At 38.0% G+C, this 13880-nt stretch overlaps 1 protein-coding gene across 4 annotated transcripts in view; it reads right to left on the bottom strand.

The window, feature by feature from the left end:
* The window catches only part of LOC106869207 (E3 ubiquitin-protein ligase CBL-B), a 70459-nt gene that overhangs the window by 27522 nt on the left and 29057 nt on the right, over positions 1 to 13880 (bottom strand). For all 4 annotated transcript variants that reach the window (XM_014914853.3, XM_014914851.3, XM_089337940.1 and 1 more), the window contains exon 2: positions 4416 to 4562. In XM_014914853.3, coding sequence (XP_014770339.1) covers positions 4416 to 4562 — 147 coding nt within the window. The remainder of the gene's footprint in view (positions 1 to 4415; positions 4563 to 13880) is intronic.

Genomic DNA, 13880 nt, shown 5'->3' with positions numbered 1-13880 from the left:
ATCAATACACCTGACAGGGACATTTCCAATAGATTTGCTCTGATTGCATTCATTCACAGCTCATCAGTCACTTCAACTGATGCAAATCACTTGACCTACTAGAAATAGTAGTCAGATCTCCTTCAAATAATGCCTACTGTCTGAAATGAAGGTCACACTGGATAATGAAGTTTCCTTCATACAGGACAAAGACAGGATGGTCACAGTTGGAATGCCTCTGATCTGTTTGATCAGAGTTGAACTTGGGCTAAACAGTAACCACCACCTCTGCTCTTTATTTCAACACACATTCACACACACAGTGTACTGGTGTTTGGCACAACTCCTCGCTACCTGCTCATGAGTATGTGTGGTGATGGTGGTAGTGGTGGTGGTTTGGACTTGAGTGTGTGTGTGTGTGTGTGTGTGTGTGTGTGTGTGTGTGTGTGTGTGTGTGTGTGTGTGTGTGTGTGTGTAGTAATGCTAGTAGTTAAGATGTGTTATGGTATGTAGTGTAGCAGTGATACGTGTGTGCATGTTCAGGGTGATTAGATTAATGAGGTAAACTCATGTGTGAGTAGAGAGAGAGAGAGAGAGAGAGAGAGAGAGAGACAGAGAGAGAGAGAGAGAGAGAGAGAGAGTGTGTGACATTCGAAATGTAACCATCTTGTTTGTATAAAGATATGCTCATCTACATTATTTAATGTCCTTTTTTTCTATTTAACCCTTTTCCTGTGGGAAATAGGTACATCCACTCAAAATTTCATTACTCTTAACTGTGGAAAGTAACTTTATAGTTACATATACCAGTTTATCTTTCATGTTTGAAACCTTTTTTTTTTTTTTGTTGAGATATGTCAAGTTTACTAAGGCCACAGGATTTGTAGAAAATACCAATTCTATTTTTTGATAGAAATTTAACATTATTGGAATAATGATGAAATTTAATTTCACAGCTGAAGAATTAACACTATATTGTGATATTTTGAGTAAGTCTAGTAACCATACAGAGACTCCTTAGTTTGTCTCCAGTGTGTGTGTGTGTGTGTTTCGTAGTTCAGTAAAGTGAAATAAGTGAGTTTTGTGGTTTGTCTAAAGGAAAAAAAAACCTATTACTACAACAGGGGAAGGTTTTGAACTCACAACTCTTCGACTCAGTCATCCAACACTTCGAACACTGACCCTCTTAACCAACAAATAACTACTTTAGTATTATTCTCCACTTCTCTGCCAGACATCCACCCACTTGCTTTCCAGCACCAATTGGAGTTTCACCAATTATCTCTCAAAGAATACGTTCAGTTGAGTTACTTCCTGCTGGGAGTTCTTCCATTGGCACCACTTGTAGAAGAGTTTACCATGAACAGGTGGGTGTTGTGGTGTTGTGGCTGGCAGATCTCTTCTTAGCATTGGTAAATTGTAGGAAGGAATTTGTTTTGTTTTGTTTTGTTTGTCTTTCTTATTTGAACATTGCATGTCTTGAGGAAGTGTCAGGTCCCAGCTCTGAGGTTTTGGTGAAAGTTATCAGTAAAATTGTAAATTCCACTGACGTAGGACAGCATAGCCTAGGGCTGAATCAGTAAGATGAGAAAGGTGGTATATAGTGTGGTGGGGGGGGGACACAACATGATGTCAATCAGCACCATTCATTCAACTTTTGGTGAACATTTTTTTTGTACTTCCTTATCTTCCCTTCATATGTCTGTACACTGGAAGAATTGTCTAAGTGAAGGTGTGTGAGGAGGGGGAAACTAACTCTCACCACTTCCCATCATTCCCATCAATCCTGTCTTTGGTAATTTAGTTTATCAACTTCCAAACTATCAATGGAACCTTTATGTGGTTACTTGATCCATTAGAAATAGCAGCCAAATTTCTATCAAATAACACCTTACAGCCTTAAACATGAAAGTACCAATCAACTTTTGCAGGTGCAGATATTCTGGAGAAAATGTCATGGTTGGATTACTATTGATGTGATTCAATTATAGTTGACCTTGGGTTAAACAGCAACAACAATAACTTGATGAACAAATGACTAAGTCAGCCCTTGCGTAGCATTTAGAACCAGAGAGAAAAAAGCCCCCAGGAGTTGTTTGAAATGGCGGTACCAAACACAGAATCAGTGATGGAAATAAAAAACCCACCGATTCTTCTTAACCTAGCTTCCTTGGTACCACTGTACCAATCCCAGTTCTCAAACAACTCATGACTATGTTTGGCTTTATAAACCTAGCTGACCCATCCCTACAATAAACACATGCACCTTAAACAAAGAATACAAGAAAACAGTGCTTAAAATATTTCTATTTCAAAAACCATTTTTTAAAGAGAGATTGACAGACAGACAGACATTGTTCATGGAATATTAAATGTGGCAAAGATTCAGCAAATCTGGAATTAGTTTATTAAACTAAAGAACTCTCACTAATTAGCTAATTAATGTTTTATTATAATAAAGTTATAAAAATAAATAACATGACCAGGATATTAATGTAAAAGTCATCGTCAATTAAGATGGTAGCTTTATCTTATTCTCTCTCTCTTTTAACTTTACCCTGCCCTCTTTGTCTGATGGTCTCACTCTCTCATTCTCTCTCTCTCTCTCTCTGAGATGGTAGTTTATTGTCTCTGTCTTTTAGTTGTAACTCTTTCTCTCTCTCTCTCTCTCTCTCTCAGTCAACTGAGATGAACAATGACTAATAATACTGGTGATGATGATGATGATGAGCACAAGATTCTTTTTTTCAACAATTTCTTCATGTTGTGTGTGTGTGTGTGTGTGTGTGTGTGTGTGTGTGTTTGTACTCTGTATGCTGCATGTATTTGTATATCCTGTGTTGTGTTATTTACAAATTGTGTGTGTGTGTGTGTGTGTGTGTGTGTTAACTGTGTAAGTGGTATGTATGTGTGTTAACTGTGTAAGTGGTATGTGTGTGTGTTAACTGTGTAAGTGGTGTGTGTGAACCGTGTTAGTAGTGTGTGTGTGTGTGTGTGAACCGTGTTAGTGGTGTGTGTGTGAACCATGTTAGTGGTGTGTGTGTGTGTGTGTGTGTGTGTGTGTATACTATGTAGGTTGTGTGTGTATGCATGCAATTTATTTATCCTGTGTGCATATGTGTGCTTTATAATTCAGTTATGTGTTATAGTGTGTGTGTAATTCATTCCACCACCATCACCATCACCACTCAAGTGGATCACCAAGTCAGGAAGTACAACAAACCTTTATGTCAAAGAGAAGGTGGAGGGAGGGGTGCTCAAACTGACAGAACTCTTTAGAAGCCTACTACCAACAACACAAGTTGAGGAGGGAGAGGTAGTAGCAGTAAAAATAGCATTGACTGGTCATTCTGTTGGCAATGGAATCACCACAACCTACACGTGACCAATGAAAGTACAACAGATGGGATTATTGACCTACCTTTACTAGGGAAGGTATCGACCTAACAAGACCTTTACTAAGAAAGGTGTCAGCCTGGGAAGACCTTTGACACATTTTTACTGGGGAAGGCGACAGCCTGACAATAGCTTTGACCTAGCAAGACCATTGACCCACCTTTACTAGGAAAGGTGTCAGTCCAGTTGGGTTGTTGACCAACCTTTGCTAGGAGAGATGAGTCAAGAAATACTTGAAAACATTCATTCTAAAAAGTCCAATTCTATACCACTGTATATACCACTAGAACCACCTGTATACCACTGTATATGCCATTATCATCCGACTGTGTATGTCACCACTCACACAGTTGTATGCCTTCTTGTAAAACATTTGCCCCAAACAATCTTATGGTAATGTAATGTTTGTTGCCACTTCAAATGGTTGTTCTGTTCGCAGTGACGTTACTATTTTTTAACCCCAGGAGAACACCTTCTCCAGCTGGTTAACGACACAACCTGTATCCAACATATTGCGAGCAGGGGAGTAAACCCTTACCGTCTAGCAATTTGACAGGACCAGTTGATCAGCTGGAAGAGGTGTTCTCTTGGAGTTAAAAAAATAGCAGGTAATGTCACTCCGAACGGAACAGCTATGCTGAAGTGGCAACAAACATTACTTTCCAGTAGAGTTGCTACTTGCATCTTTTATAGAGATTTTAGAACTACCTATTTTGCTTGTTGCAAATTCTTATGGTAGTTACATCCAAATTTTAAGGAGTCCAGTTTATTTAATATAAAAATTGGTATTGACAGTTCAAACTCTGTACTAGTCAGTTATCAAACATGAAATTCAGAAAATATAAGAGACAAGTCAGCCTCTTTATGAACAACTGACCTTGTTAAATTAACAGCCAAATCACTCTCAAATTTCCATACTATTTTAGAACACATTAGATAATGTAGTCATAGGTACACTATGATTGAATAAAAGAAAGGATTGTAACTACCAGAACACCTGCTAGATCAGAGCTGACCTAAAGCTAAAAATGTTTACTTACCTTGTAAACACATCAAATTCAAAAACAGAAATGTAGTCATTACACGTTAAGTCTATGGTAGATTTTAGCGCCATTGCTTCCAGTGGAGAACCGATGGAGTGGGTTTCATGCAGCGTTACTCGAAATAATTTCCATGGAATAATGGTTCTGAAAGTCGAAAAAAAATTAATTATAAGACACTAATTAAATTGATGAATTGGAATATATAAAAGTAATCTATAACAGAAAAAATATCATTATCATCAGCACTGAATGTCCGTTTTCCATGCTGGCATGGGTTGGATGGTTTGTTTGACAGTTGCTGACCATGGCTACAATTGTCCCTTTTGGCATGGTCTCTACAGCTGATACCTTTTCTAATGCTAACCACCTTACAGAATGTACTAGTTGCTTTTTATGCGGCACTAGCACAGGTGCTTTTACGAAAAGCAAAACAATATAAAAATAAAAAAAATCCCAGCTGTTAAAAAAAACTAAAAAGAGAGCAAATGTGAATGTATGCATAGGGGTTTCTTCGCTTAATTAATGACAGCACAAACCACATTATCAACGAAGACCACATTATCAATGAAGAGATAAACCTAAAACAAGAGATCTTTGATTCTCTGAAACAAATGAACTTCAACATGTCTATAGATTGCCACCACTGTACACCATCACCAGTTTACTCCAGTTCCAGACTTTACCATTTCTATTGTGTGTATGTGTGTGTGTGATTGAATAGGTAAAGTTGAAAGATTGATAGTGGAGTTCAAACAAGAGAAGTTTCAGAAAATCATTCATAATTAAATATTGCACTCATCCTCTCACACCAACATGATAGAATGATTGGTAGGATACTGGCAAAATTTTTTTTTTAAATAAATTTTTAAAAAAACAAAAAAACTCAGGTCTTTCTGATATTCTGCATACCACTGCCCCATGTAATTTCATGAATCCAGTCTCATGCCCTTTAACCTTTTAGCATCTAAACCAGTCATATCTGGTTCAAATATTCTATCTCCTTTATGTTCAAAGTGACCAGATCCAGCCTCTCACATCCACCCAACAATATCATTCTAAAAAAATAAACAATCACATCACCGGAAGCTATGAGATAATGCATGATTAATTCAAAACAATGTGAATAAATACATATTACATTTGATGGAGTAATCTGAACATTAAAGGGTGAAATGGTCAATGTCTACAAGGCCTGTAAGGCTATTGTGTTGATGGGACACCAGTAAATAAATACCATTAATTATACATTATATTGGTTTAATGGGTAACCTGTTTTAACTGCAATATAACCAATATACAGAGCTTTCAGGAACCAGCCAGGCACACAGACATCATACCACTTTGTCAAGATACATTTGTGTTTGAGGCACAAGCATATCAATTTCAACATCAAGAGGAAAATTTGGGAATAAGCCAACAAATACACCCAATATTCAAGATCCAGCAACTTTAACTGTTTTTTTTTTCTCATCTTTTACTTGGTTCAGTCACTAGATTGCGGCCATGCTGGGGCACTGCCTTGAAGAATTTTAATTGAATGAAGAGACCTCAGGACTTATGTTTTTAAAGCCTGATACTTATCCTGTCCCTTTTACCAAACTACTAAGTTACTTTCTGTCTTCCAAATTCACTAACAAGGTTTTGGCTGGCCTGAGGCTATAGTAAAAGAGATTTGCCCATGGTTTCACACAGTAGGACTGAACCCAGAGCCTTGTGGTTGGGGAGCAAACTTACTAAAAAACCACATCAATATTAAAAAAAAAAGTTTAGAGTAACTCCCCTTCCCCTTAGAAATTTAATAGTCCATACTGCTTTCCTTACTCTTCCTTACATCTATTCCAAAACAAAGGTCAAGTGCTCGACCACTTTCCGTGTTCCTCACCCACAGATGAAGGACAGGTGCACTGAAATGTTAAATTCTTCCATGGCAATTAAACGTATCCCACTCATATTACTCCAGTTTACATGGCTGAACAGAATAAACAAGGCAGCACCACTCCTTACTTCACAGTTCAATGGTTATCAGAGTCCATCCAACTAGAAAAGTAATTACTCAAACACACAGACATTAGGTAACATGGCAACATCCATGTAATGAAAAAAAAAACAGTCAATAATAATAACAATACAACCAAAATTGTTTTATTTTATGTTGTATTCTGACTGGCTTGTTGTTGTAATTGGTCTTTAGTTTTGTAGCAACAACAATGAACATATATCTAACACACACACACACACAACTGCTTTCTAATGTGGCTGGCTGTATGAAATCTTTAAATATAGATGTAAAATCACACACCCACACCAGTGGTAAACCCTGAAAGTAAAACTGAAGCTAAAGTAAGCGCAGCGTGACACCCTGTCACCCTCGTTATAAACATCCAATAATGAACAAAAAGATCAATCACAACTAACCCTACCTTTTCACTTTCAACTTAACTACCAGACGCATCACAACATACCATCCATCAATATCATTGTATTTTATAAATTAACTAGAAACACAATAAGCAGCAATTTAAGATCTTACTGTCAATTATATTAGCAAGTACCTGCTACTCCTTCTACTCAAACTAATTAATTTAAATCTATTTTTCGGTTACTTTCACAGTAAGAGAGGTTCTTAGAGTGAATTGGTAAAATATGACCCAGCAATTGATGGATTTGCAATTTCAGTTCAGGTCAGTGGGTTGCTGTGACTTTTCTGTCTCAATTTGGTATTGATAATATTCTAACACCAACACCATTGTAGTTTTGTTATCTAAGAGAGTCTTTGTAACACTGTTGAACTGAAAACTCAGTGAAATCTGAGAAATCTGAGAAACAGCAAACAAGTAGAATGTAGCAGTATATAGGAAGGCAGAGCCTTTTAACCAATCCTCTTGGAATACATATGCTGGCATCAAATCAACAGCATCCTGTTTTGATTTCTGAGTGAAGTGTTTAGAAGAGCTTGTGAAGAGAAACCAGGATGTGATTGGTTGAGATGAAGTGTGTGGATGCACAACAATGCAGGAGGTATTAGTTGTAGCAGTAGTGTATTAGCAACAGTGATGGTTGAAGTGTGTGTAACTTTGTGAGTAGACACAGCTGGGTGCTCAGAGAACAATCAGTAACCTAGCAATTAAGATAGAGGAAGTGTGAACCAGAGAACTTGTCAGGTGTGTTCATAAATGTAAAATGGTTGCATGGGTAACGTAAATTATCAACTCTAGAGACAGGAGTTCAAATCCATAGAAAATAGTTTAAAATGTCTGAAGATGTCAGTGTTATAGAATATTGTTCATATCTATCAAGCTTATACAATGATATATGTCATTGTATACTGTGAATGTGTGTGTACATGTGTGTGTGTGTGTGTGTACAGGGTATGGTGAATAAACTATCATCTAAATTACACAAAAATGAAAACAACACTGACATCTCATTTTAACAGATATATTTACTAAAATTACATTAAAATATCTTGAAATACTAAAGAGTAAATTTATTCAATAAAGTCACCATTAGCTTCAACCACGGCCTCCAGACGACTTCGGAATCTCCTGAAACTCTTTTGAGTTGTTTAAATTGGTGAATGCTACCATAATCCTTGCCTTCAGTTCATCTTTGGTGTTACAAGGAGTCTTGTTGGTCTCTTGCTCAACTGCACCCCACACATAATAATCAAAGGAGATGCAGTCTGGGGAGTTAGGTGACCAGATGTTAGGGGTGATGTGGTCACAGAAATTGTCTGATAGCCATGACTGGGTTCTTCTGCTTCTATGGCATGGTGCAGGGTCCAGTTGCCAGACATAGGGTCTTCCAGCAGCCACCCTCTTGACCTAGGGCAGCACAACCTCCTCCAAGCACTTGATGTATGTCAAAGTTTCAATCTCAGAAATGGTCTATGCATAGTTTTCCACCACTATTTATTGAAATACAGAAACTGAGCAGGGTGTATTAGAGTATACTTCACATGGTGGTAGTAAGTAGTTTATTGTAGTCGTAGGAAAAGCAGAGATGTACATATCTGGAGCGATTCACATCATTTGTTTGGACTCCTATCCAACTCCTAATATTGAATCAGCTTTTCAGCATTAGTTGGAATTAAATTTCTTGCAAAGTTCCATCTCTGGGGAGTTTCCCCATCAAATTCGAAGAAGTACTGCTACAGAAATATATCAGTAATAGTTGCAGACTGCAGTACAAGTCATAGCCTCGATGGGGCTGATGTATCAAATAATACAAGATTAATCAATTCCATGTATTTGCCAGAGACAAGTACTACTGATGCCTTCTTTCTAATAATTGCTGAAGTATTTAGTTGAAAGCCATTATACTTGGTATTTATTGACCTAGAAAAAGCCTCCAACAGGGTCCCTTGCTTCCTGATCAAGTGATTACTGCAAAAGCTAGTAGTAGCTGAATGGCTGGTGAGAGCCATCCAAGCCATGTTCTGGAGTGCTGTCAGTAAGGTGAGAGTTAGCAATGATTGTAGTAATGACTTTAGTGTACAGACTGAAGTCCAAATGGGTTCACCTCTTGGTCCCCTCCTATTTATCATTGTCCTCCAGGCCATAAAAAAGGAGTTTAAGACCAATTGCCCATGGGAACACTTCTTATAGCTGAATCCATGGTGAAATTGGGAAAATAATTCCAGGTGTGGAAGCAAAACCTGGAATCCATGGGTTTTTCAATAAGCGAAGCATGAGTTTTGAATGTAGAGAACAGGTGAAAACTAGAAAGAAATGAGGTTAGAATGCTCCGCTACATGTGCAACAACAGTGTAGATGTACAACAAAGTGTAATTAGACAAAAATTAGATGAATTCCTATTACCCGTCCCTCCATCATTCTCCTAATCATGGCACTATTCAGCTGCTGCAATTTTATAAGAACAGGACTACATATTTCACCTCCCTTATTTGCTACCAGTTATCCCTCTCCTTGAAACCATTTCCCCATGTCACCCATCCTCCATATCCCATCCCACTTTATTTTCCCACTAGTCACCTGTTCTATGCCACCAGTCAACTCTTCCTGTCCACATTGTATGATTGCCATATCTCAGCCTTAACATTGTGAATACTGGAAACGTGTCATTGATAGGTTAACATTGGCACATACGTGGCAGAGTAGAAGTAGATGATGGTGGTATGGACAGGTGATAGAAGTTGATAGTGACTAAAGTAGTGGTTAGATGATGGTGGTGGATGGTAGCTGGAGTAGGGTTAGGTGATAGTAGTGTTAAGAATGTGATGGTACAAAATAGAAGTGAGTAATGGTTGTAGTAGAGACATATGATGGTGGTATGGACATATGATGGTAATGGATGGTAGCTAGAAGAGATATAAGTAGGAAGTTGTTTTGTTGCTGTTGGTGGTGGTGGTGGTATGAAAATTGACATTTTAAACACTAAATTTTGTCCATTGTTGTACCTCCGTTTAATAATAAACTTAATAGAGTGAAACACTGTCGGTGTGTAGAGTGTGGTACCTAACCAGAGTGAAACACAGTATATCTAGGGTATCGCGTGGAAGCGAGGTAGTATAGTGGAGTGGGTCGGCAGGGTAGGGGAGATATAGTGGGTGGCAGGGTAGGGTGGAGTGGTTGGTGGTGAAGTGGGGTGGAGTGGGCATGCTGCATGATGTTGCAGTCCAAACAGTAGCAGCAGCAGCAGTGGTGGTGGTGGTGGTGATGGGTGAGTGAGTGGACTCGATATACAATAGACTTAATTGAAGTTTAAATCTCGCCCATTGTAACCCAAGTAATAACTCTAATGAAACACTCGTTAGCTTAATGACTATAATAATCAAATTCTACAACTTAATGGAATACAACAGAATCTACCATTTACTCAGAGAAATCAGTCTCGAAGGCGAATTAACTACTATCATCAACATCAGCATATGAACATCTGTTTATTAATGGCGGCAAAACCAGAAATTTGCTGTGTTGTTTGTTATATTTAACCTTGATACAGTAGACATATGATCAAGACATTCCAAACACGACCATCCTATATTTTTGTAGACAGTATGAAACCAGAACTTATCCAATGTCCCTTACTTCTTTAGGCTGCCATTTCTAGTAGATCAAGTGACAATGTAGAGGCTCCTTTGTTGATTACTATGGTTAATGTTTCTACAAAAAGATGAAGTGAAATAATCCCAACCAGGATCTGACTTCATTGTGTGAAATTGCAGCTGGATGAGATCATCCATGGTTTGTTAATATAGGACCTGCATAGCCTGGTACTGAAAGAATAACTATTTTAATTTGATTTCTATTTCATTTGACAAATCAGTCTGTAAGGTGTTTTTTGCATTACATATATATATTTTGGCACTCCGTCAGTTACGATGACAAGGGATCCAGTTGATCTGCTTGTAAAATTAACATGCAAATAGCTGAGCACTCCACAGACATGCATACCCTTACCATAGTTCTCAGGGAGATTCAGCATGACACAGAATGTGACAAGGCTGACCCTTTGAGTTAAAGGTACAACTCATTCTGGTCAGCTGAGTGGATTGGAGCAATAAAATAAGTGTCTTGCTGAAGGACACAATGCACTACTGAGAATTGAACTCATGACCTTACAATCATAAACCAAATACCCTAACCACTAATCCATGATAATTCAAAGAACAGCCCAGAGTTGAAAATAGTGGAGAAAAGTCATCGATGGTCTAAGGTAAATCAGTTATAGCTTTTGCTGTGTATAACATTGGAAAAACAAGGGCTATTTGAAGGAAATACTTTGCAAGAGGAAAGTCCTCTAACCAATTTCTAGATGTTCTCTTGTCTGCTATCAGAAATGCTGTGGACCATTGATTGGTCAACTAGAAATCTTTAACCAATGACACTGTCATTTACAATGTATAAAGAATTGGCGTTGAACCATTCTATAGGCCTGTCCAAATCATGCACAGAATAAGAGATGATGATGATGAACCCTTCTTGCTTCAAAGCTCTGAACAACAGGTGTGTGTGTGTGTGTGTGTGTGTGTGTGTGTGTGTGTGTGTGTGTGTGTGTGTGTGTGAGTTATGGCAGTGTAACCACAGCAAGATATGTACCACTGCAATAGAAATACACACAAAGAAATGTGAGAAGGAAGCTATAAATAGCAGCAACAGAACAACTTAGCACTAATTAGCAGCACTCCTTCTCCTCTTCTTCCTACAGCGTAATACCAAAACCCTGAAACAGGACGAAATGTGGAACTTTCTCAGCCCCTCAGCCAACCAATTCTCAAAATATATTTCAAACAGGAATTACTGATAATTAGCTTAATGGCTGTATCAAGGTCTTAATTTGCTTAGCTAGTGAGGAATATTCAATTATAACAGCCAATGGCAAAAAGAAAATCCACAAGAACAAAAAAAAACAAAAACAAAAAAACATAGCAATAATAATAATAATGATTGTAATAAGCAATTTCTAGTTCTCTACCAATGATATAAGGCCAACTGTGTGAGAACGGTCGCCTAATGAGATATAAAGGAATTGTTTTAGATGCAAAGAGGAACCAAGTGTGGGGTTTAGAAGCTAAGTCAATTTCAACTGCAGCCCTGTTGTACTACAACAACAGAGGTTGTATTGCAGGGAGTTCATTATTCAGGCGTTGCTTAATAATGAGGTGGAGAGGGACACCCAGAGCTGCCTTCTGCATGAAGGCTACATAGTTAAGTATGGGTCTTGGTTTTTTTTTTTCTTTTTTTTTTTTGGTTTTCTTTTTCCCTTAGTACAGTTCTTTGAGAAAATATTTCACCAGCTTAGTCACTCCATGGACAGTAGCAAGAATAAAATTGGAGAATGATGCTGCTGATATTGGTAATTTACACAACGCACAGATGTTTTGTAACAAGTTGTTAATGCTGATATAACCATTATAGTCATGATGATGATGATGATGGTGGTGGTGGTAGTGGTGATGATTAGAAATGACATTAGATTCTATGGTGGAACAGCCATAGTTGTACAATGTGCTATATCACAAACAGGAGGTTTATCTCCATCCACTAGCCTGCTATCTCATTCTAGTACAGATATAAGTTCTGTAGCTATCAGGTTAAAACTGCTGAATAACAAACAGTAAGATCACAAGTTCATGTCCTGTTATAGTCATTATCTTCACTTCCTTCTAGTTACTCTCTAATTACAATACTGTGTCAATACAGATCTCATTAATTTAGAATTCAATGATCTAGGCCAGTCATGGGCAAATTGCAGCCCATCGGATTTTCTAAATGGCATGACTAACAAAAAGTCACTTTGAATTTTTTTTTAGTAGTGCAGCCCATCTGATGATGATCTAGGCCTCATCTGGCCCACTTCTCAGAAAGGATTGCCCATGCCTAGTTTAGACCAATAATTTGGATGTAAAGTAATTAATATTTAAATCTCCAGCACTGGTGCCACCACTTCACAGCAAACATCCTTTACATTTGACAGCTGAAAATGGTGTAAAAGACGGTGTTTCAATGTTAAGTTTAATTTTATGTCGGTCAGTGGATGTAGAGGAAACAAGGGATGGAATATTTTTAGTTATAATTAAATATTAAACTCTAAATATGACTCCACAAAACAGCAGCATGTCATTGCCAAGCCCAGGTCAATGTGATGGAGGAACAGCAGCCCATGTGCCCAGCATTTTAAGTCTGTTCTGAGACCCTGATGAATCCTAAACCACACTGTTTATCCTGTAGGATACAGCAGGACACTTAGGCTATGGTTGTAACAGTTTTTTTCCACCCAGTTTTAGGGTTAAAGGACTGGTGGTTGGTACAAAGTTGATACAGTTCCTGTGTAAGAGTCTTAAGAACTCTGCAATAGAATTTGTACCAGCTGTAGCTACTGATAGTGCCAAGTTGGTACAGGTCAGTGCTAGTCCAGCTAACACAACATCTGGTATCTGTAACAGTCTAAAATTAGAATAACAGTTCATCAAAGCCCTTCCCCATTACTATGACTGCAATCATTTGGAATGTTCAATCATTCAAAACTGGCCTGGTGCCAAGTTTGATTCAGAATGTAGCAGCACTGTCCCCCTTTTTGGTAGATATTTCCAAACTGTGGTGCCAACTATGGACTGTCTCAATAAACACACATAACCACTACCAAACTCATACACAAAACTCCATAGAGGTATGAAAGACAAATTCAATTCTGAGAAATTTTAATCCACTTGGTAGAGGGATGCACCTGAATACCATAGTACATTCCATCCAGCCCTGAACCAATTACTGGCCCCTACACAAACTTCCTTCAATCCAGCCCTTAACATCACTGACCTGTTGACATTCAATCCACCCCCAACTTCCACAGCCACTACACCCCATTTTCTCTGACACAAAAAAAAAATTTCAAACAGTTTATCTTTTAATTAAGAATTCCGTGCCTCCATTTCTATAATCTGATACCCCAGCTGCCATTTTAACAGCTTTATGGATGGTAGGCAGGAGAGGACATTATGAA

This window comes from Octopus bimaculoides, chromosome 20 (genome assembly GCF_046866305.1).
Source record: "Octopus bimaculoides isolate indiv1 chromosome 20, ASM4686630v1, whole genome shotgun sequence".
Classification (NCBI taxonomy): Eukaryota; Metazoa; Mollusca; class Cephalopoda; order Octopoda; family Octopodidae; genus Octopus; species Octopus bimaculoides.
The sequence above is the reverse complement of the archived record's forward strand: the minus strand, read 5'-3'. Positions and strand labels throughout refer to the sequence as shown.